The 22,583-nt window shown below is 35.9% G+C and overlaps 1 protein-coding gene across 1 annotated transcript; it reads right to left on the reverse strand.

Moving 5' to 3' along the window:
- Positions 1–1,173: 1,173 nt before the first annotated feature.
- LOC137618965 (uncharacterized) lies at positions 1,174–1,968 on the reverse strand. The gene has a single exon (XM_068349167.1). It carries the CDS (start codon positions 1,966–1,968, stop codon positions 1,174–1,176), a length of 795 nt encoding a protein of 264 aa, XP_068205268.1.
- Positions 1,969–22,583: the final 20,615 nt, after the last annotated feature.

Below are 22,583 nucleotides of genomic sequence, written 5' to 3' on the forward strand. Positions count from 1 at the left end.
TTTTCTGGGAGAAGTTAGGTAGCCACTTCGCATAGTGGGATAAGAGTCCTAACGTTCTTTTGAGACTAGGGGTACTATCCGGAGGGTTTATATCCAGCAACGGACGCATTTTCTCCGGGTCAGGTAGGACTTGGTGATCATTTACTATATGGCCCAAAATTGAGATTGATGTTTGAGCATAAACACCTTTCTTGTCATTTATAGTAAGTCCATACTTCAATGCAGTTTCTTGAAAGCATTTCAGATTTCCGTCGTGTTCTTCACGTGTGTGACCGCAGACCGTGATGTTATCTTTATAGGTGAACGTACCCTCCAGTTGCTCCTTACCAATAATTTCGTCGAGAACTTGCTGAAAGCAGGTAGCCCCGTTGAGTACTCCAAAAGGCAAACGCGTGAATTTGAACAGCCTTCCATCTGCTTCGACGCCGTGAATTTCCGATCAGCCATGTTCAATGGTATTTGATGATGTGCTACCTTCAAGTCTATGGAGCTGAAGTAGTGGTAAGAAGAAATTTTCTCAATCATCTCGGTAATCCCTGGAACCGGATAAGCAATTAAGTTGGTGAATCTGTTTATGGTTTGAGAGTAATCTATGACCAATCTTTTCTTATCACACTGATCAACAACTACCACTTGAGCTCTCAACGAACTGCGACATGGTGTGATGATGCCCTCCTCTAGCAGCCTTTTTACTATTTTCTTGATGAACTCGGAGTGCTCTTTGGAATAACTTCTGGATTTCACCTGTATCAGGTGACAGTCGACTGTCAGATTGTCAAAGATGGTTGGAGGTTCAATTTGAGCCGCAATCCGAGCACAAGGTGACTGGATGCTTAGCTCCAAAGGTGGTAGCGTCCCACCAAAGTCTACGCAGACTTGCTTGTGTAATTGTAGGAAGTCATGTCCCAAAATGACTGGAGCCACACAATCATCCATCAAGTGCAGACAGAACTCAGTGTATACCCTTCCATTTACGATTAAATAGTAATTGCAATGCTTTTTAAGTTTCATTGTCTGTTTAGCATTAGCCATGGTTATACTGCAGGCTGAAGAACAAGTCACTCAGTTCTTAACCCTAGCTACTTTGGCATCTATAAAGTTTTTAAATACTCCAGTGTCGACCAGCCTGTCCAGGGCCTAGCCTCTATTCAGTTCTACAGGTAGGACAGTTCTCTAAACACTTGGTAGTGCAAGAGAAGCTGCAGCCACAGCGGCCCCTGTTATGGAAGCAGGGATGGACTGTGGGATGTTGTCTAGGACTATTCCAGCTTTAAGATTAGAGTTAGTTGATTCACCATTATTGTTCCATTGTTTTCTTTGGGACTTGCAGACACGAGCATAATGAACTACCTTTTGACAGTTGGAACACGAGGCTTTCTTGGCTGGGCAGTGGGCTCTGGGATGTAGGGATCCTCCACAAAAAAAGCACCTCTGACCGCTGACGGCGGCAGCACACTCACTTGGATTCGGGGAGTCACTCATTTCGATCAGAAAATTGTTGGGATCCATTTCGGGTTTTGCCTGTTCATCTATCAATACTGCCACTGTGGTATTGGTTTCACTTGCATAAGACGCCGAATGCAGTTGAGCCATTTCCAGTGCACGGGCTTGCTTCAAAGCTGGGGATAAGTCCAAGGATAAGCTCTCTAACAATCTGTGTCGGATTGCATTAGATGCCATACCTGTGATGTCTGAATCTCTGATGACCAGTTCTTCGGCCTTAGCGGCTGTATAATCAATGAAGCTACATTCCGAAGCCAGACCTTTGAAGCTATCCAAAAAAGCATCTAGAGTCTCACCACTCTGTTGCTTGCAGGTGGCTAATTTGTATATGGCAAACACCTCAGTTTTTTGTTTCACAAATCTAGCCTTCAACAGGCTTATGGTAGTGGCATATGTGGTGGCACGTTTAATTATCTTTAACAGTTTACAAGATATGTGAGCACGAAGCAAGGCCAAAGTTATCATGCCACATAATCCATTTGTCCTCAACATCGGATGATTCTGGGTCCACGTCAGTCGGGCTGGGCTTTAGAAACTTGTGCATGGTGAATATTAAGCCAAATAAATTGTGGAATACCAAACACAGTTGCTGGAACGTTGGCTTTATTCGGCTTAAAGTTGTGGCAAGGTGTTGGCCAAGCCGGTACAGTATTAGAGACTCAATGTTGCCAAGCAAGCATACAAACACCAGCAGTCACTATTACCAATTCACACCACACTGGCATGAAAAATTAAATACATATAAAAGAAATAAGTGGCCTTCATTGGTTGTTACAGTCAACAGAAAAGTAAGTATTTACAAGCTTAAATTAATGAGGTAAGTAAAATAACGAGTTATTTAAACACAAATCAGTCAGTTTAAACATCCAATGTCGCATTACCGTTTGGAACAGAAAGCAACACATCAACCCCTTTTACTAATTATTGGTATTTTTAATTGGTAAAACGCACATACTAGAGCTCAAAAACCCCTTCAGGGTAGAACTTTCTGGCTGGAAATGCTTGGTTATAGATTTGCCTTTGTTTGTTAAAGGATACCACAAATATTACGTCCTAATACATCTCTTTGCCTATCAAAGTAGGGACTTAATCATTCTCCAAAATGGCCATTGTGCAAGTTTTATGGACGACATGACCAGATGAATTTGTGAAAGGTTTCGATTGATTTTACAAAGTTTCAAATCTCATGATTCCATAAATCAATGGTGTCAGATCCGGTTCAAAGGACCACTAAAAATTAGGTATTTTTGTAGTGAATTACATGGCAATGTAACCTAGGAAAAAAACTACTGTTTCTTATAGAAAAAATTACGATCTCTTCAAAAATGACACTCGTTTCCGTCGCAAATGAATAGTTCCAGAAATATATATACATCTATATCCTTCGATAATGGGGGACCCCCAGTGGGAACTCGGGGTTTTGGGTGGGGAAAACATACTGGGGAAACGAAATATAATTGTTTTCCTATAGTAAATAACGTGAATTAAGTGAATTTGATGTTCATTTCAATCGGAAACAAACAGATCAACCAATTCGGATAACTTTGAGATGCACGGTGTCACTTCTCTTACGAACGAACGATAACATTAACAACGTTACCAATAATACACAGTGTTACCAACGTTGACGTATGGTACACAGAGTTACCAACGGCACGTTGACATTACTAAAGATAGTAATGATAGATATTTCCATATATTAAATAATTTCTCCATATAAGTTTTACTCAATATATAAAATGTACAAAAAGGGCACAGAACCTAACAAACCCACCTAACCTAGCCTAGTAGTATGACAGGTCACAAAATAACATTTGATCTACATCGGACGTTGGCAGCACTGGTTACTGTATTTTTTCATGACACAATCTTTGTAACGGCGCCTCCAAAGTTTATCCAGATATACTGTTTTGTATTTTCCTCCGGTTATTATAATTTCAAGAAGGTAATGTATAGAGAAGAAAAGGCTTGTTTTACGTTTATATATCGATTCTCCAGTATGTTTTCCCCACCCAAAACCCTGAGTTCCCACTGGGGGTCCCCCATTATTGGAGGATATAGATGTATATTTATTTCTGAAACTATTAATTTGCGACGGGAACAAGTGTCATTTTCGAAGAGAGCGTAATTTTTTCTATAAGAAACAGTAGTTTTTTCCTAGGTTACATTGCCATGTAATTCACTACAATGAAACCAAAAATGATTAGTTAAATTAATGTGTGGGAAGTGATGCTAGGAAAACCTCCCTGCTCCGATTTCTGGATCCGGGCTTGGAGAAGTAGAGCGCCAACACTCTCACATTCAACAAACCTAAGAGATGCAACAAACACTGTTTGCTAACCATAAACATGTTTCTTAGAGATAAAGTTTTAATTTGAATTATATCTAGAAGGGCAGAATTGGAATGTTTATATCTATTAAGAAATAAGTTCACATTAGAGCTGTTAATATAGATATCTTTAACCGACAAGAGTTGAGTGATTCGTTTTGCAATGATGTAAGTCAAAATAAGAGGCGTTAATTTTCCTTCTGGAGTCAACTTGAAGGTTTTAAGAGACTGAGAGGAAAGAAAAGAGATTCATTTATGAAACCAATTGCAAACAACAAAAAAGATAATTTACATATATTTACATGTATTACTAATAGTGAAGCCGATTTGTAGTAACTGACTACATCGATGTAGGCGAGAGGTTTCATTCAAAAAGAATCTTGATAAGGTTTTTCTTATACTTCAAAGTAGATATTATTCCTTACAAGTAGATCAAATGGAGACGCATCATGCATTGAAGGAAGGAACCCAATTGTTTCCACGACCTTAAATTACTTGAACTGGAATCAAGCCAAAATATAGAAATCCCAGTTAAATCTGGTTCTCTTTAGGATAAGCAATAAATCATAAAGGATTTCGCAATATGGAGGAGGTTTCGGAAGTTATCATCAAGAGATGATCAATTAACATATCTAGGTAGGCTAAAGACAGTGTTGCCATTTCAGGATGATGTAATAAGTTGCAAGCTCAATAATTTAAATTTCCTCATTGATAGAATTTCTTTGAACTATTTTTGTTTAGCTACTTTGTGAATAATAATAATAATAATAATAATAATAATAATAATAATAATAATAATAATAATAATAATAATAATAATAATAAGGAAGTGGGGAATATGGGGAAAGGAAGAGTACCCCTGGATACCATCCAGTTTATAGCTCAAAGGCAGGTACACGGGATGGGAAAGATTAAGGAAATAGGGAGAGAGAGAAGTAGAGGAAAAGAATAAAAGAGAGGGGCAGACCCTATTGCGATATAAGGGAATTGGTATTATTTCATATTTTAACTTACATCATTGCAAAAGGAATCACTTAATTCTTGTCAGATAGAGATATTTATGTTAACAGCTCTAATGTGAGCTTATTTCATAATAGATATAAACTTATTTCAATGCTGCCTTTCAAGTTATAAATCGAATTAAAACTTTATCTCTAAGAAATGTGTGTATGTTTAGCAAACAGCGTTTGTTACATCTCTCAGATTTATTGAATATGAAAGTGCTGGCGTTCTACTTCTCCAAGCCAGGAATTCGGAAATGGGAGCTTGGAGGTTTTCTTTAAATCATTTCCTACTCATTAATTCAAATTCTAAATTTTAGTTGCCATTGTAACTGGATCAGAAACCATTGACTTGTGGAATCATGAAATTTTGTATCTTTGTAAATTCATTCGTAGCATTTGGTCAAGTCGTCCATAAAACTAGCACAATGGCCATTTTGGAGAATGATTAAGTCCCTACTTTGACAGGCAAAGAGATGTATTAGGAGAAATATCTGTGGTATCCTTTAACGAACCAAGTTAATTCTATAACAAAGAATTTTTAGCCAGAAAGTTCTACCCTGAAGGTGTTCTTGAGCTCTGGTATGGGCGTTTAAGTTATGCAAAATACCAATGATTAGTGAAAAGGGGTCGGTGTGTTGCTTTCTGTTCCAAATGGTAATGCAACATTGGATGTTTAAAGTGACTGATTTGTTTAAGTAACTCGTCAATTTACTTACCTTATTAATTTTAGCTTGTAATTACTTACATTTTTGTACCTATTCATAGGTGTGATACCTAGAATTGTTGACTGTAACAACCAATGAATCCCACTTAATTCTTTTGTATGTATTTAATTTTTCATGCCAGACGGAAGGATTCTCTTTTGAATTGGTTTTACCTGGAGCTGCAAGAATACTGTTGGTACTTGTACAAGCATCATTCAGAACCTACGGAAGAAACAAAAATACTCTCTCTCTCTCTCTCTCTCTCTCTCTCTCTCTCTCTCTCTCTCTCTCTCTCTCTCTCTCTAATCTAATGGAATTGCCACTCTAAATGAGGAAGAAAATAATATATAATTACTATAGTTTTTCACAATTTGCTATCTTTTCTTTCTCCCTCTAAATCTAATATCTAAAATTTGTGAGATACTTTTCATATATATAACCGTTTTTTTTTATGAAATCTTACAGCAGACTAGAAGAGCAGATCTTCCTGTTTCCCCTGAAACATAACTAGAAATAGATCAAAGGGCATTATAGGATAAGAAGGATTAAAAATGCAACATTTATTAACATATAAACTTAGATAAAGGGATGATATAGAATTAGATTTCATTTAGTCTCCCTCGAAAGCCAAGACAGAAACGAAAGAAAACTATGTTGCAAGTTCTTCTATTTTCTGCAAAATCTATAGAAAATTGCATAAATTAACCTTCATTATAGTCAACGAAAATGAAGTTTTCACGTTTTTATTCTATCATTCATTTTTTTTTTACTTATTTAATACTTATGGAGCAGGAAAGGCTTCCTCCAATCTCAGTGAAGTTAACATTACGCAAATTCCTGACGAGTTCGATCAGATGGAAAGATATTTTATCTTCATGATGATGTGTTTTTAAATATTGTGGTCTATTTAACGTTTTAGGATATTTTTTTGTGTTTATAATTACTTTTGTTGAATTTGAACGAGAATCTTTATATTATGTGGAAGATTCAGTAAAAAATTACATAAATAGTTATAGAAAAAGAAATCAGAATTTTAAAGAGAGGCTGATCAAATTGCTTGGATTGGAGGTTACTCAATTCTGTAGAATAATCTTGATACTATTATTGAATACCCTCTTGGCAGAAGGGTTGACTAAATACCAATTAGAAACGTGATGGCTCAATTCTCTCGCGCATTGGTGATGTTAAATTTATTATCATTCCATAGTATGTACTCCCAATGCAGTTCACTACCTTGCGTAATCTCCGAATGTAGGAACCATCTAGTTTACCCCAAAATAAGAAGCAAATTTTTCCTAGCAGTCTTCAACACAATGTGGAATATGTTTTATATATACTATTGTATCAAATAGTTACTTTATACATTTTAATTGTACAATAAAGGCTTAATGTATCAATATACTGATAAATTATATAAAAAATTAACGTACTTTACTAGAGTAATTCAAAACTCGTGCTAGAATGATTACCTAACTATCATTTGAACTTTGTTATATAAAATCCATTTTAATCGAAGTTTACTGAAAAAAAAATATAGATTATTATAGATAATATGTAAACATGTCTGTGATTTTTTTTAATCGCTTATGAACGAATTAAATCTTGAATGTATTTTTAAAAACTTGTCTAGTGAAATATGAAACAGAAGAATATTCATCTTTCAGCTAATTCATGAATGAAAACACCTTTACAATTTCTCTTTTTACATTAGAATAGAATCAATCATCTATAATTTTATTTAAATGATTTTATCTGCAATTTTCATCTTGATGTTTTATGAATGATAAAAATAGAAATATCTTGTTTCGTACTGTAAGTTTTAGATAAAAAATCTGGCCCCCCCCCCCAGCCCCACCCCCAAGAAAACCTATTAATTTTTCATTTGTGTGGGTCATCAATACTAGGTTGGCTTCCTGTGAGCTATCAGACAAGAGTTTGTGTCCGGCAAACGTGTAGAGACATTGACCACCACTTGGCCACGAAGAAAGATCTTTCTCTGTGGCCAAGTGGTAGTCACTGTCTCTACAAGTTTGCCGAACCAGGGTTCGATTCCCGGCCGGTCTCAAACTCTTGGGTTTGTGTGATTTCGTCTGGAGCTCTGATCCCAAGGTCGTTAAGAGAATCCAGACATTAATGTATCAAAAATATATGGCTTAATGTAATATATATATATATATATATATATATATATATATATATATATATATATATATATATATATATATTATTTTTCTTTGTTTCCTTCCCTCACTGGAATATTTTCCCTGTTGGGGCCCCTGGGCTTATAGCACCCTGCTTTCCCAACTAGGGTTGTAGCTTGGCAAGTGATATTATATATATATATATATATATATATATATATATATATATATATATATATATATATATATATATATATATATATATTTATATGTGCATATACATATATATATATATATATATATATATATATATATATATATATATATATATATATATATATATATATATATATATATATATATATATATATGTGTATATATAAAGGCCTATATATATATATATATATATATATATATATATATATATATATATATATATATATATATATATATATATATATATATATATATATGTATATATATATAAATATATATATATATATATATATATATATATATATATATATATATATATATATATATATATATTACTTCTTACCGCTATATCGACAATAAAGGTGTCGTTTGCCTGTCAGGATCCATTATTCTAATTTCATCAAGCATGGTATTATTCTGACGGAAATTCTGTCTTCGATTCTTGGACGCCACTGAGATATTGTTGTTGTTGCATATGTGTATTTGTGCGCGAGTGCGTGTATGTCTGTCTGTCTGTTTTTGTATCTGTATGTTTGTATTTTCCAAAGCTTTGTTTGAATAGAATTTTCCTTATGCAGAGACGAGACAATTACCAACAGTCTGACGCACAAATTTATAAACCCCCATAGAACATAGTTCGCTAGATAACGACTCCTTGGACTTGAGCAAATTGCCTATCTTAAAATTATTGAAAAATACCATTCTAATATTTATATCTTTGAAGTAGGTTTTCGTTATGTACTTAATTTTTCTTTCTATTATAGTATTGATTTTGTTCGATATGTAAGGAAATCGAAAATATATAATCTGGTCTTTTACTTCACAAATCTGGTTCTCAATATTAACTATTTTGTTAAGTACATAACAAAAACCTACTCCAAAGATATAAATATTAGAATGGTATTTTTCAATAATTTTAAGATAGGCAATTTGCTCAAGTCCAAGGAGTCGTTATCTAGCGAACTATGTTCTATGGTGGTTTATAAATTTGTGTGTCCGAAGTGTAGTTCTGAATATGTGGGTAGTTCGACAAAATTGTCTACCAGAACCTTTGAACATAGAGGCATTAGTTCAAGGACCCTTCTATCGCTGGGTAAGACTTCTCATTCCTCTATAAGAGATCATTGCCATGGAGTGTGTAACACCAATCTTAATCATCTTGATTTTAGTATTATATGTAAAGCTCGATTTGAGACCAAGCTAAGATTATTGGAAACATTTTACATAGAAAATCTTCAACCGAAACTAAACCTAGATAACTCTGCTTTCAGCAGAAAAGTGTTTTAAGTACATTTATTTATAATTTTAAATTATCTTATCTTTCTCATGTCTTTTACCAATGTTTTTTACTGCTTGTATCAATGTGTGCTATTAACTTTACAGAACCTGATGATGGACAAATTGTCCGAAACCTTGTAATAACGTGATTTGATGAAGATAATGTTTCAATTTGTGCTTGCACTACAGTTCCTCATTAAACTGCGTTTCCCCTCGTCTGAGAATTACAGAATTATTATTATTATTATTATTATTATTATTATTATTATTATTATTACTAGCCAAGCTATAACCCTAGTTGGAAAAGCAAGATGCCATAAGCCCAAGGGCTCCAATAGGGAAAAATAGCCCAGTGAGGAAAGGAAATAAACATATAAATAAATGATGAGGACAAGTTAACAATAAATTATTCTAAAACCGCAACAACATCAAAACAGACATGTCCCATATAAACTATTAACAATGTCAAAAACAGATATGTCATGTATAAACTATAAAAAGACTCATGTCAGCAGGGTCAACATAGAAACTTTTGCTCCAACTTTGAACTTTTGAAGTTCTACTGATTCAATTACCCGATCAGGAAGATCATTCCACAACTTGGTAACAGCTGAAATAAAACTTCTAGAATACTGTGTAGTATTGAGCCACATGATGGAGAAGGCCTGGATATTAGAATTAACTGCCTGCCTAGTATTACGAACTGGTTAGAATTGTCCAGGGAGATCTGAATTTAAAGGATCGTCAGAGTTATGAAAAGTCTTATGCAACATACATAATGAACTAATTGAACGACAGTGCCAAAGATTAATATCGAGATCAGGAATAAGAAATTTAATGGAAAGTAAGTTTCTGTCCAACAAATTAAAATGAGAATCAGCAGCTGAACACCAGGCAGGAGAACAATACTCAAAACAAGGTAGAATGACAGAACTAAAACACTTCTTCAGAATAGATTGATCACCGAAAATCTTAAAAGACTTTCTCAATAAGCCAATTTTTTGTGCAATTGAAGAAGACACAGACCTATTGTGTTTCTAAGAATTAAATATGCTCTCAAAAATTACACCTAAAACTTTAAAAGTCACACAAATTAAAAAAAAAAACATTATCAATACTGAGATCCGGATGTTGAGGAGCCACTGTCATTGACCTACTTACAATCATACTTCGAGTTTTGTTAGGATTCAACTTCATATCCCATAATTTGCACCATGCACTAATTTTAGCTAAATCTCTATTAAGGGATTCATCAACCCCAGCTCTACATTCAGGGGTTGGAATTGATGCAAAGAGAGTAGCATCATCTGCACTTATTACTTAAAAAATCAATAATAATGATAAGAAACGACCCATCCACTCCCAGCTATTTGAGTTTGAAAATAAGGGCCTCATGTTTAACACGGTCAAAGGCAGCACTAAAATCAAGGCCAATTATATGAACTTCTTGACCACAATCAAGGAATTTTTGTACAGCATTGGAGATTGTAAGATGGGCATCACATGCTCCAAGGCCTTTACGAAAACCAAATTGCAAACTAGGGAATAGATGATTATTTTCAGCAAACCTATTAAGATGTTTTGCCAGAAGACGCTCAAAAACTTCAGATAATATGGGAGTTATGGAAATTGGGCGGTAATCAGTGGGACTTGAGCTACCACAAACACATTTACATAGAGGAGCAACATTACCAATCCAGTTGAACAGGAAATTTCCTGTTGCATTGAACCTGAAATAATGTGACTGTTTTTCTCACCGTTAACTGTTAACCGGTACGGTGTCGGTTGAACAAGAAATTTCCTGTTGCATTGATTTTTTGTATATAAAGGGGAGTGTCTGTAATAAAGTTACTCAGTTGCTTTCATCCTGTCCTTGAGTCACAACCTTCTCTCACATTGGTGACCCCAGAAGTTGACTCGCTCCTCCCGCCTTCCACCCACCCTCGCCCCTCCGTCGTTGATACTATGGCGGACTCTACGGAAGTTGGTGCTGCGGCTGCCCCATTGAAACTTTCGTCATTCGCCAGCGGAGAGGCGTTTTCCTGGTTTCAGCGCGCAGAGGTCCAGATTCTCATCAAGGGCATGACTCGCTCAACCACCAAAGCAGATCATGTTCTCGCGGCGATACCCGAGGATACCTTCCCGAAAATATTCAAGTGGCTTTGTGAACAAGGAGACACCCCAATAGCATATGACGCCCTCAAAACATACCTTCTGCAGCAGTACTCGCTGTCGCCAGCCGCCCTCATAGCAAAGCTTTACCAGCTCTCTCAACAACCGTTTGGGGATGAAAGGGCTTCGCTCTGCCTCAGGGAAATGACCAGTATTGCTCGCCAGCAACCTGATGCAGACGGCTCTCCTCGTGAGGTGAACCTACTTCGTGCCCTTCGGATACGCCGTTTACCCGAACCTGTATGCGCTTCCATACCCAATGTCGATAGTTTACCCATAAAGGAGTTGATGACCAAAGCCGATGCCCTTATGGACAGCCACTTCAAGACCTCCATCAACGCCTCCACTCCTGACGTAAAGGACGCCTATTCAACATTAACCGAAGCTGACGTAAATGCCGTAGGACAAAGAAGCCTACCTCGTAACGTGCCGAAGCTGCGACAAAGCCACCCACCACTCGCTCGCGCCCCAACCAACGACTTCTACAGCCACTTACTGCCTCCCATCCACCGCAGTTTTGCTACTACCACACCAGATTCAGGGCAACCGCGAAGAAATGTGCCAAGGACTGTCAGTGGCCAAAAAATATGTAAGTATGCCATTGCTCGTGGCGGTGGCCTCCTGTGTTTCTAATCTTTTATTTTTACATGATGCAGGAAGGGGCCTGCGATTATTTGGTAGACACGGGTGCTAGTCGTTCTCTTTTGCCAAGGGAACTCTTCAGGACATGACGTAGTCTGTCTACGTCTGCCGACATCCGCTTGGTAGCTACCAACAGATCTGCGACACCCACCTACTGTTACAAGAACCTCAAATTATCTTTTGGAAACGGTAAATTTAATTGGAAGTTTCTCGTCGCTGACATCACATTGCTAATCCTCGGTGCGAATTTCCTCTCTCATTTCCACCTTCTGGTCGATGGCGCCCACCGACGATTGGTCAATTCAGACTCATACTTGTCGACACCTCTTTAACCCGCCCTCTCCAACCTCGCTCTCCACACCAGCGCACCCACGGATGCCTGTGCCCACCTCCTTACGTAGTATCTGGAAGTTTTCCGTCCAGAACTTTGCCAAACGCCCACAGCTCCTTCCAAGCACGGTATTTATCACCATATCAAGATGACGGGACCCCCAGTGTCCTCAAAATTCAGACGTCTGGCCCCGGAACGATTTGCAGCAGTCAAACAGACGTTCACCAAAATGGAGGAAATGGGCTTTTACTAAAAGGCCTCCAGTCAATGGTCGTCCCCCTTAAACATTGTTCTAAAGAAAGACGCCTCCCTCCGTCCGTGCGGGATTACAGGAACCTGAACACGCATAATCAACCGGATCAGTACCCCCTCCCAAACATTGCCGATGTGACCTCCTACCTGCATAAAGCGAAGGTTTTCTCTACGCTCGACCTCCTAAAGGGGTATTACCAGGTGCCTATGAACCCAGAATGAGGAAAGGCCGTTTGCTAAATACACCTTCAATACACCTTCAATTACTCCTGTTTTGTCCTTTATAATGCGGGGGCCACGTTTCAACGTCTCATGTATGGCATCTTAGGGAACCTCCCCTTCCGTGTATGTTATGCGGACGATATACTTGTGTTCTTCTCCTCAAAAGAGGAACACCTACGTCACCTGGGCATTGTGCTCGACCGCCTGCAACTAAACGTCCTTGTAGCCAGGTACGACAAGTGTACCTTTGGCGGCAACGAAGTGTCATTCTTAGGGCACCGCATCACTCCTGAAGGTGTCCATCCCCTCCCTAAAAAGGTAGCAGCTATTCAGGAATTCCCCGCGCCCTCGACCGGCAAAGCTCTGCAGGAATTTTTGGGCATGGTCAACTATTATCATCGTTTTCTGCCAGCCATTACCGCCACTCTTGATCCCCTCTGAGCCTCCCTCAAGGGCAAGCCAACGGACCTGAAGTGGGGTCCCCTTAAAGTAGCGGCCTTCTGCAATGCAAAGAAGGCCCTATCAACTGCTGTGGCTTTCACTTTTCCTATCCCATATGCCCCTCTCCTTCTCTCCACCGATGCCAGCGACGTCACTATTAGTGCAGTACTCGAGCAGGTGGTAAACAGCTTGCCGCGCCCATTGGCCTTCTTCAGCAGAAAACTGTTCAAGGCAGAATCGGGTTATTCTACCTTCAATCGCGAATTGCTGGCGGTGCACTTGGCTGTCCGTCACTTTTGCCATATTTTAGAATGTACGCCTTTCCTCATTCGCACAGACCACATTCCTCTGGTGCATGCCTTCACTCAACAGTCTGACCCCTGGTCCGCCCGTCAACGCCGACATCTCTTCGCCGAGGCTGAATACGACTACACCCTTCAATACGTCCCTGGGAAGATGAATCCAGTTGCCGATGCCCAGTCAGGAAACACGTTGGCTGCCGTTCAACTGGGAGGGGATTACAACGCCTTTGTTGAAGCCCTACGGCAGGATATAAAGTATTAAACATGTAGGACATCCTGCACGTCCCTCCGTTGGGAAGACTTCCCCCTTGAAGACTCCAACACCTCCCTCCTCTGTGACGTCAGTGCTGGTAGGCCGCGACCTTGGACTCCTGCTCCCATGCGCCGGTAGGTGTTTGATTTCATTCACGACCTTTCACATCTCATTTGCCCCGCTCTCTCTCTCTCTCTCTCTCTCTCTCTCTCTCTCTCTCTCTCTCTCTCTCTCTCTCTCACAATGTATCTGGTGTGATTTCGTCTTTGTAGTGGATGAGGTGTTATTCAGTAGTTTTAAAAGTTCTTAAGACGTTACAAAGATGAAATCTATTGAAAGACATTAATGACTTGAGCCTTTTTGATTACGAAAATGGAAAAGGAAAACAATTAATTTAGCAAGACTTGGATAGATGATACTGTGTTGCAATGCCATATAGTTCTGGAAATTGACTCTACAAATTTAGAATGCGCTCTCTTTGTGAAACAAATATTAATCGCCTAGCAAATATCTGGATAAATGAAGCCAGTCCTGGTTTATAGCCAGAGTTCTCTTGCTTGAGGGTACACTCGAGCATACTATCCAATCTTATTTCTCTTCCTCTGGTTTTGTTAAAGTTTTTATAGTTTATATAGGAAATATTTATTTTAATATTGTTACTCTTCTCAAAATATTTCATTTTTCCATGTTTACTTTCCTCACTGGGCTATTTTCCCTGTTGGAGCCCCTGGGCTTATAACATCCTGCTTTCTCAACTAGGGTTCTAGCTTTGCATGTAATAATAATAATAATAATAATAATAATAATAATAATAATAGTGTTGATTTGTAAATCTTAGTGACATCTTATATACAATTTTATGTTCGTAATTCTATCAAACTTTGCCAAGAGAATAATTCCAAAACAAAGTGAAATAGAAAGGGAAAATAGTAAAGCATTCGAAGGTGTATATATATATATATATATATATATATATATATATATATATATATATATATATATATATATATATATATATATATATGAATTGACATGTATGAGGCCTTTGTCCTGCAGTGGACTTGAAACAGCTGTTTTTGTTGTTATTGTGGTTGTTGTTGTTGTTGTTGTTGAATTCTATAGACCAATATGACATTACTGTCTATGGCTATCTTCCTGCTTTCATTGTTAACAAATTCACGGTCATAAGTATGAAATTAAATGTCCCAATGCTCAAGTCCCCATGTTGGCGTCCCTGGGCTTATAGCATCCTACTTTTCCAACTAGGGTTGTAGCTTAGCAATTAATAATAATAATAATAATGTGAATGCATTAGCGTATGTAGATACGTTTCACCTAGTAATTCGTTCTTAATAATTCAAATGCATAATATCAATAAATTGCAACATAGCAGTTGAATTTACAAGGTTTTAATGTGTGTTCGAACTCACAAAGTATTAAAAGGAAAAAATCTGGACTAAAGAATCATATCATTTACATAAAAAATGAAATCAGTTGATATTATAACTGCTGCCTTTACTTTGATTTATTCAGGAGTCTTTTACGATCTCACTCTTTTAGAAGTGGCAGGGGTTTCACCTAATTCCTTATCATAAGTGTTATCAACTGCTATCTCACACCGGGATCGAACCCAGAAATCTCGAATAAATGACATGAGAGCAGCCAACAGTACTTCTAGTGTGAACGTGACCGAATATCAAATTGTGATTAATACTGTTATCATTGTTGTTGCTGTTGTTTTACATACATATTTATAAGGTTATATACATGCATATGCTTGAAGCATATTTTGAGATTCATAATTATTAGCCAAATGAAGCTGATAAATTACTTATTGCTAGACAAATCATGATATGGACACGAAATTTTAGGAGATCAATTGAATTATGTATAGGAAAAGGTGAAATTGTTTGGCAAAGTGAAAAATTCTTTGTGCACACAATTTGTGCACCCAAGACAGTGGAAGACCATGGTACAGAGGCTATGGCACTACCCAAGATTAAGGAACAATAGTTTTATTTTGGAGTGTCCTTCTCTTAGAAGAGCTGGTTACCATAACTTAAGAGTCTCTTCTACCCTTACCAAGATGAAAACAGTCATTGAACAATAACAGTACAGTAATATTAAATACTAGCTAACTTGTGATTAGTGAATAATTCAAATGAATTTACTAGTCTCCAGCATATACATAAACATGAATCCCCTTACCATGTATTCCATACTGCACAGCTACTTTCACATTCACCTTCTACTGTAGAAAAGGATCTTAATCAAGATTTCGTGCTTGGGTCTGTTTGCTACCCAAGGTCCTTCCTCTATTTGGTAAAATGGCACTTACCTCACACCTGCAAAAGTGAATATTGAGATTAAGAATAAAAATAAATGGAGATACTTTCAATCTCTATCTTATTTCTCTTCCTCTTGTTTTGTTAAAGTTTTAATCGTTTACATAGGAGATATTTTAATGTTGTTACTCTTAAAATATTCAATTTTGCCCTTGTTACCTTTCCTCACTGAGCTATTTTCCTTGTTGGAGCCCCTGGGCTTATAGCATCCTGCTTTTCCAACTAGAGTTGTAGTTTAGCAAATAACAATAAGAAATGCTAGGGTTGGGAGGTCATTCGTCATGCAAGTACAACTGGGGGGCAAAACTCTGCAGCTCCGCCAACTATAAATGTTAGTAAGTTACTTTTTTTTTTTTTTTTTTTTTTTTTTTTTTTTTTTTTTTTTTTTTGTTATGATTCTAAACTTATGCGCATGTAGTTATTTCTTTAATTCGTTGTCATAATTCTTCAATTAGTCTTTTCACTTTTCTTCATTATACTTAATTCCATGAACAAAAAATCCTACCTTACAACACTAGGAATGTTTGGTTATAAACACACAATACTCATGAAAAATTGATAAAAAAAGACAATTTATGTATAGGGGCAGAGTCAAAATAGGATTTTCTTATCAATGTTACACCTTCCGATCAGAATATTGGGTAATACACAAAATTTTTATTCTGTTCATGTTTATAAGATATTTGTTGGTTAATATTATAGATACAAAGTAGTAAATAGTATATTTTTGGTTGTTCAATTATATAGTAGTTATTAGATATAAGTTTCTAATAGTTTTGCATTTAAATGGTGAGTTTAAAATAAATCATGTTAGTTTAATGTCCAGTTCTACATTCAACATTTTAACTTAAGGACGAATGTCTTGTGCAAAAATATCTATAGAGAGAGAGAGAGAGAGAGAGAGAGAGAGAGAGAGAGAGAGAGAGAGAGAGAGAGAGAGAGAATAGGAGCCCACATCTACCTTAAAGGACAAAATAACCTAAAAGAACAACGATCCTTGTCAGTAGAATATAGTTTTCTTAATATATATGACTATAAACCGTAATAATAAAAAAAAATTACTATGTTATTCCTGAACAGGCAATATTACCTGTGCTGCGTACCCTCTGGAGGACCTGGATACCATCAACACAGAGACGGGTAAAACTCAGACAAAGTCTGCTCTAAATCTGATCGCTTATGGGGTAAGTAATAACTGCCACCTTACCACTTACTTAAGTATTTTTGAAGCATGCCGCAAATTTATATGCACAAACAAAGTAAGATTAAATGATAAACTATACCGAAATAAATTTGAAGACATCGCTATGAAAGAAAATCATTGTCAAAATACAGAGATGAATATTACCTCTGAATTTAAAGGGTGGTTATGTAGTCGCTGGTTCTTTTAAATGATATGGGTTATAAATAATTACACAGGAAACAATTATATATATATATATATTATATATATATATATATATATATATATATATATATATATATATATATATATATATATATATATATATATATATATATATATATATATATATATAGAAAAGTTTTAGGTTTTTGTGGGATAGAGTACACCGTTTGTAAGTCACTTAGTTTATTATTATTATTTTTTTCTAATTTCATATTTATTCATTATCTGAAAACATTCCTAAGTAACAAGTCAAAACTAGGTACAGGACTTTCTATGGAAAAAATGGCATAATTTAGGTCTTTAATGAATTGTTTTGCCAACTGGGTTCCAATTCTTTCAGGCTGTGGACAGTCTGAATTCCTCGGGTGGAGGTGTAAGGCCGCCACTGCCCCCCAAGGGAGAGGGACAGGGGGCACCACCACCTCAGCCTCCTCCCAGAAAAAACAAACGCGCAGGCTTTCTCTCCAACACTGGTTTCAGTAAGAAAGAACAGGTAATGTCAAATGGCTATTTCTCAATGGTTCTTGGGCCAATAATTTTTCTGTTGTGTGGGGGGGGGGGGGTTAATTAGAAGGAAAAACTCTACCTTAAATGCGAAAATTATATTGGAACATTATTTTTTAATCAAACCCGTCCTAATGGAAGATATTAAAGCCTCATTATATTCAGAGTAAATGGGAATGCGAACAAAATGGTTCAAAACTTCTAATTAAAAAACACTTAGTCCCAAGATGCTGAAAATCACAAAACCTAAAGTAAAGAAAAGAAAAAAACTTTGTTATCTATTACCCGCTTTTATGTTCCTTGGGGCTCTTTTTAAATGCTGATAGCCTACATGTATATACAAACACACACACACCATATATATATATATATATATATATATATATATATATATATATATATATATATATATATATATATATATATATATATATATATACCCCTCTTCGTTTATAATATTAAAACACTGGCTATTGTTACTTTGTCCTAAGCTTAATGTGTATTTTCATTCCACTATTTCGTTGGTTGTAACCGATATTTTTTATGTAAAGACATATTATCTAATTATCCCTTTATGGGTATATATATAATAGTTTTATCCTAAGACTTGGTTATGTTAGAAAGGTCAATGCAGAAAAAGTCAGATCTTTAATCTCGATCAATAATTACAAGCTAACAAGTCCTTTGCAAACAAATATCGTATAATTCTATATTATTAATTTATATATATTACTGTAAGAGTTCATCGAAGGCTTTAAATTAACTCCATTTTCTTTCGTTGTAAAGAGAAAATAATCTTAAAACCTGAACTTCTTTTTTTTTTTTTTTTTTTTTGCATTCTTACCATATCAAAAAAGGTATTCCCCAGCCATACATCATGTAGTATTTATTTGGATAAGACTTGCAAGGACGATAACTTTTCAATCTCCTGGAAAGACATCAAGAGTTGATAGATGAATCATCAAATAGACGAATATAAGCTAAAATCTTGGGTTAGCACAATAAAGGCTTAGGGAAATTCAAGACATCATTTCTACATTTGATATCCTTTGAGATTTTATATTAGTTCTCTCTCTTCGCACCAATTCCATCGCCTGATTGTACAGTAGATCTGGGGGTTACTTAAAATCCCTTGATAGAGATGTAGCTAAAATTAGTGTATGGTGTAATTTTTTTTTTTTTTTTTTTGGGGGGGGGGGGGCATAAAGTTGAACCCCAAACAAAACTCAAAGTATGGTTATAAGTAGGTGAAGGGTAGTGACTCCTCAACATCCAGATACTTGCATTGATAATGATTTTTCTTTTAACTATTTACAACTCCTTTGAAGATTTAGGTGTGCTTCTAGATTGCAAATTTACTTTGGAGAAGCACATTCGGTCTGTTTTTTTTTATTGTTGTTGTTGTTCTTGGTATTATTATTATTATTATTATTATTACTGGTTAAGCTACAACCCTAGTTGAAAAAAGAAGATGCTACAAGCCCAGAGGCTTCAACACGGAAAATAGCCACGCGAGGAAAAGGAAATACGGAAATAAACAAACGATATGAGAAATAATGAACAATTAAAATAAAATATTCTAAAAACAGTAACACCCAAATAGATATTTCATATATAAACTATAAAAATATTTATGCCAGGTTGTTCTACCATAGTAATTTGCATCCTAAGGGTTCATGTCTTTTTTCTGTAACAACATGACTTCATTCTTCTCTGAGTATTTAACTAATAAAACTAATGATTAATTACCAGAAATGCAATTAATTTCTATTATTTTGAGGTGACACCGTTCTGAAAAAAAGAATTTCAGTCCCTAAAAATAATGGAAATGGCTCTCAAGCTGATTCGTTGTGATCGAAAATTTAATGATTAATTAAAACGTTATGTTATATAAAATATATATATATATATATATATATATATATATATATATATATATATATATATATATATATATATATATATATATATATATATATACCAGCAAGAACAAAGTAACATTTGGAAATACTAAGAATCTTTTTGTATACATGGTTTATATGATGAGATTGTAAATCAATAAGATTATATGTAAAACCTGATGAATATATACATACATACATATATATATATATATATATATATATATATATATATATATATATATATATATATATATATATATATATATATATATATATATATATATAGCATGTATATATATACATATATATAGACATTTATATATATATATATATATATATATATATATATATATATATATATATATATATATATATATATATATATATATATATATATATATATATATATATATATATATATATACATATATATAGTGTAATATATATGTATGTATATAGTATATATATATATATATATATATATATATATATATATATATATATATATATATATATATATATATATATATATATATATATATGCTCAGGGGCTATTTTGGACTTGTCCTAGAAAACCCCCACTGAGATACTGGACTGCTTATCAATTTACAGACAATGTCGCTGAATGCAGAAAACAAAAGAGGAGCAGTTTAATTCTTCTTCTTCTTCTTCTTCTTCTTCTTCTTCTTCTTCTTTATTTAATCTAAATTTTGCCAACTGGCTTCAATGCACAATGAGGATCTTCACCTTCGAATCACTTAGGCAAAGTAGTATGTAACCTTCTTAAGTCAATCTCACCTTTGTTGTCTCAATGAACTTTCCCTCCTCGTGCCGTTCTACTGCACAACTGCTGAAGACGAAGTTCATTTGGCACGGCATTTCTAAGGATGCTAAGGATTGGGTCTGCGCCTGTACTTCTTGCTAAACGTCCAAAGTACATCGACACACGGATTTAGAAGTGGGCACCTTTCCTCAACCTCAGCGTCGTTTCGCACACATTCACGTCGAGGTTGTAGGCCCCCTACACACATCACAAGGACATCGTTACATGTTTACCGTCATTGACCGCCCCATTCATTGGCCTGAAGCCATTCCCATGGAAACTGCAACGTTCGCCTCATGTACATCTGCCTTACTCTCAGGATGGATTGCAAGATTTGGTATCCGTGAGCATATTACTTCTGACAGGGGTATGACTTTCACCTCTCAATTGTGGACATCATTAGCGAATCTCCTGGGCATCACCCTACATCAGACAACTGCCTACAACCCCACTGCCAATGGAATAGTTAAACGTTTTCATCGCACCCGCAAAGCAGCTTTGATGTCCCGCTGCAAGGATTCCAACTGGTTTACTCATCTTCCCTGGGTCCTCCTGGGACTAAGGACCGCTCTTAAAGATACCCTCTACGTCTGGGCAGCTGAAATGGTGTATGGCAACCCGATGGTCGTCCCTGCATATTTTCTCCCTTCTACAACCTCCTCTGATGATCTCCAGTGCATACGTCATGTCGTGGGAAAATTTACTCCATGCCGCCAGACTTACAAGCCCCCAGCGAAGCATCACTTACTGACAGACTTGCATTCTCCAATGCACGTCTTCCTACGCAATGACACTAGCAAGCCACCACTAAAGCCCCTTACACGGGCCCTTTCCTTGTGATCCGACGCAGTCCGAAAACATTCCTACTAAACATTCGGGGCAAAGAACACTTTATTGCCATTAATTGTCTAAAACCTGCTTATCTCCTGCCAGATGACCGCCGTCAAGATTGCCTCTCTAGATCAGGGCGCCCTATTTAACATGAAGAGTATGTCATTTTTAGGGGGGGAGTCATGTACCAACCGTGTGTCACAAGATCGTACATAGTAACGACATTTCATTTTGTGTGTATATTATGCTTGTATCTTCGCTCTCCCCTCGCACTAAAAAGAACATGAAATAACATGTACGTTTTCTCACCGTTGACTGTTAACTGATGCGGTGTCGGTTTGAGAAGGAAATTTCCTGTTGCATTGAGTTTTTTTATATAAAGCAGAGTGTTCTGTAATAAAGTTACTAAGTTGCTTTCAGCCTGTCTTTGAGTCACAACCTTCTCTCAGCTTGTCACAACTCCAAGTGTGCATATATTTCCAGTGACTAAAATATTTGCTATACTTCATTGACTTCACTTAGTGTTGCATCTATTGATCTGGCAATGTTTTACAATAAAACAAATTAAAATAAAAAGAGAATTATGTTAAATTAACTGATAGTTTTAAATCTAAAAAGAAAGGTTTATTTATGAATATTTCATAAATGATTAAGAAAACAATCTTGCAGAATAATAAAATGCATTTGAAAAAAAAAATCAAAAGGTTCTTCAAAATTTATGAATCTGGAGAACAGTTTATTTCATATGTGTTTTCACTTTTCTATTAACTGTAAATCCAAATAAAATCTGCAACTTTCAACCTGTGAATATATAAAAAGTAACATTCTATTGCAGGTAGATAATAGCTTGGCCAAGGCGCCAGTCATCCGTTGGGATACTAAAGCTCGAGAGTTATTAGGTTCTTTGACTGGTCTTATAGTACTGCATCTGATCCATTTCTGATTATGGCTCGTTTTCCCTCTGCTTATACATACACA

This window comes from Palaemon carinicauda, chromosome 25 (assembly GCF_036898095.1).
Source record: "Palaemon carinicauda isolate YSFRI2023 chromosome 25, ASM3689809v2, whole genome shotgun sequence".
NCBI classification, from domain to species: Eukaryota; Metazoa; Arthropoda; class Malacostraca; order Decapoda; family Palaemonidae; genus Palaemon; species Palaemon carinicauda.

What these genes read in the sequence shown, in the direction of transcription:
- LOC137618965 (XM_068349167.1), bottom strand. Translation starts at nt 1,968, where the DNA reads ATGATAACTTTGGCCTTGCTTCGTGCTCACATATCTTGTAAACTGTTA.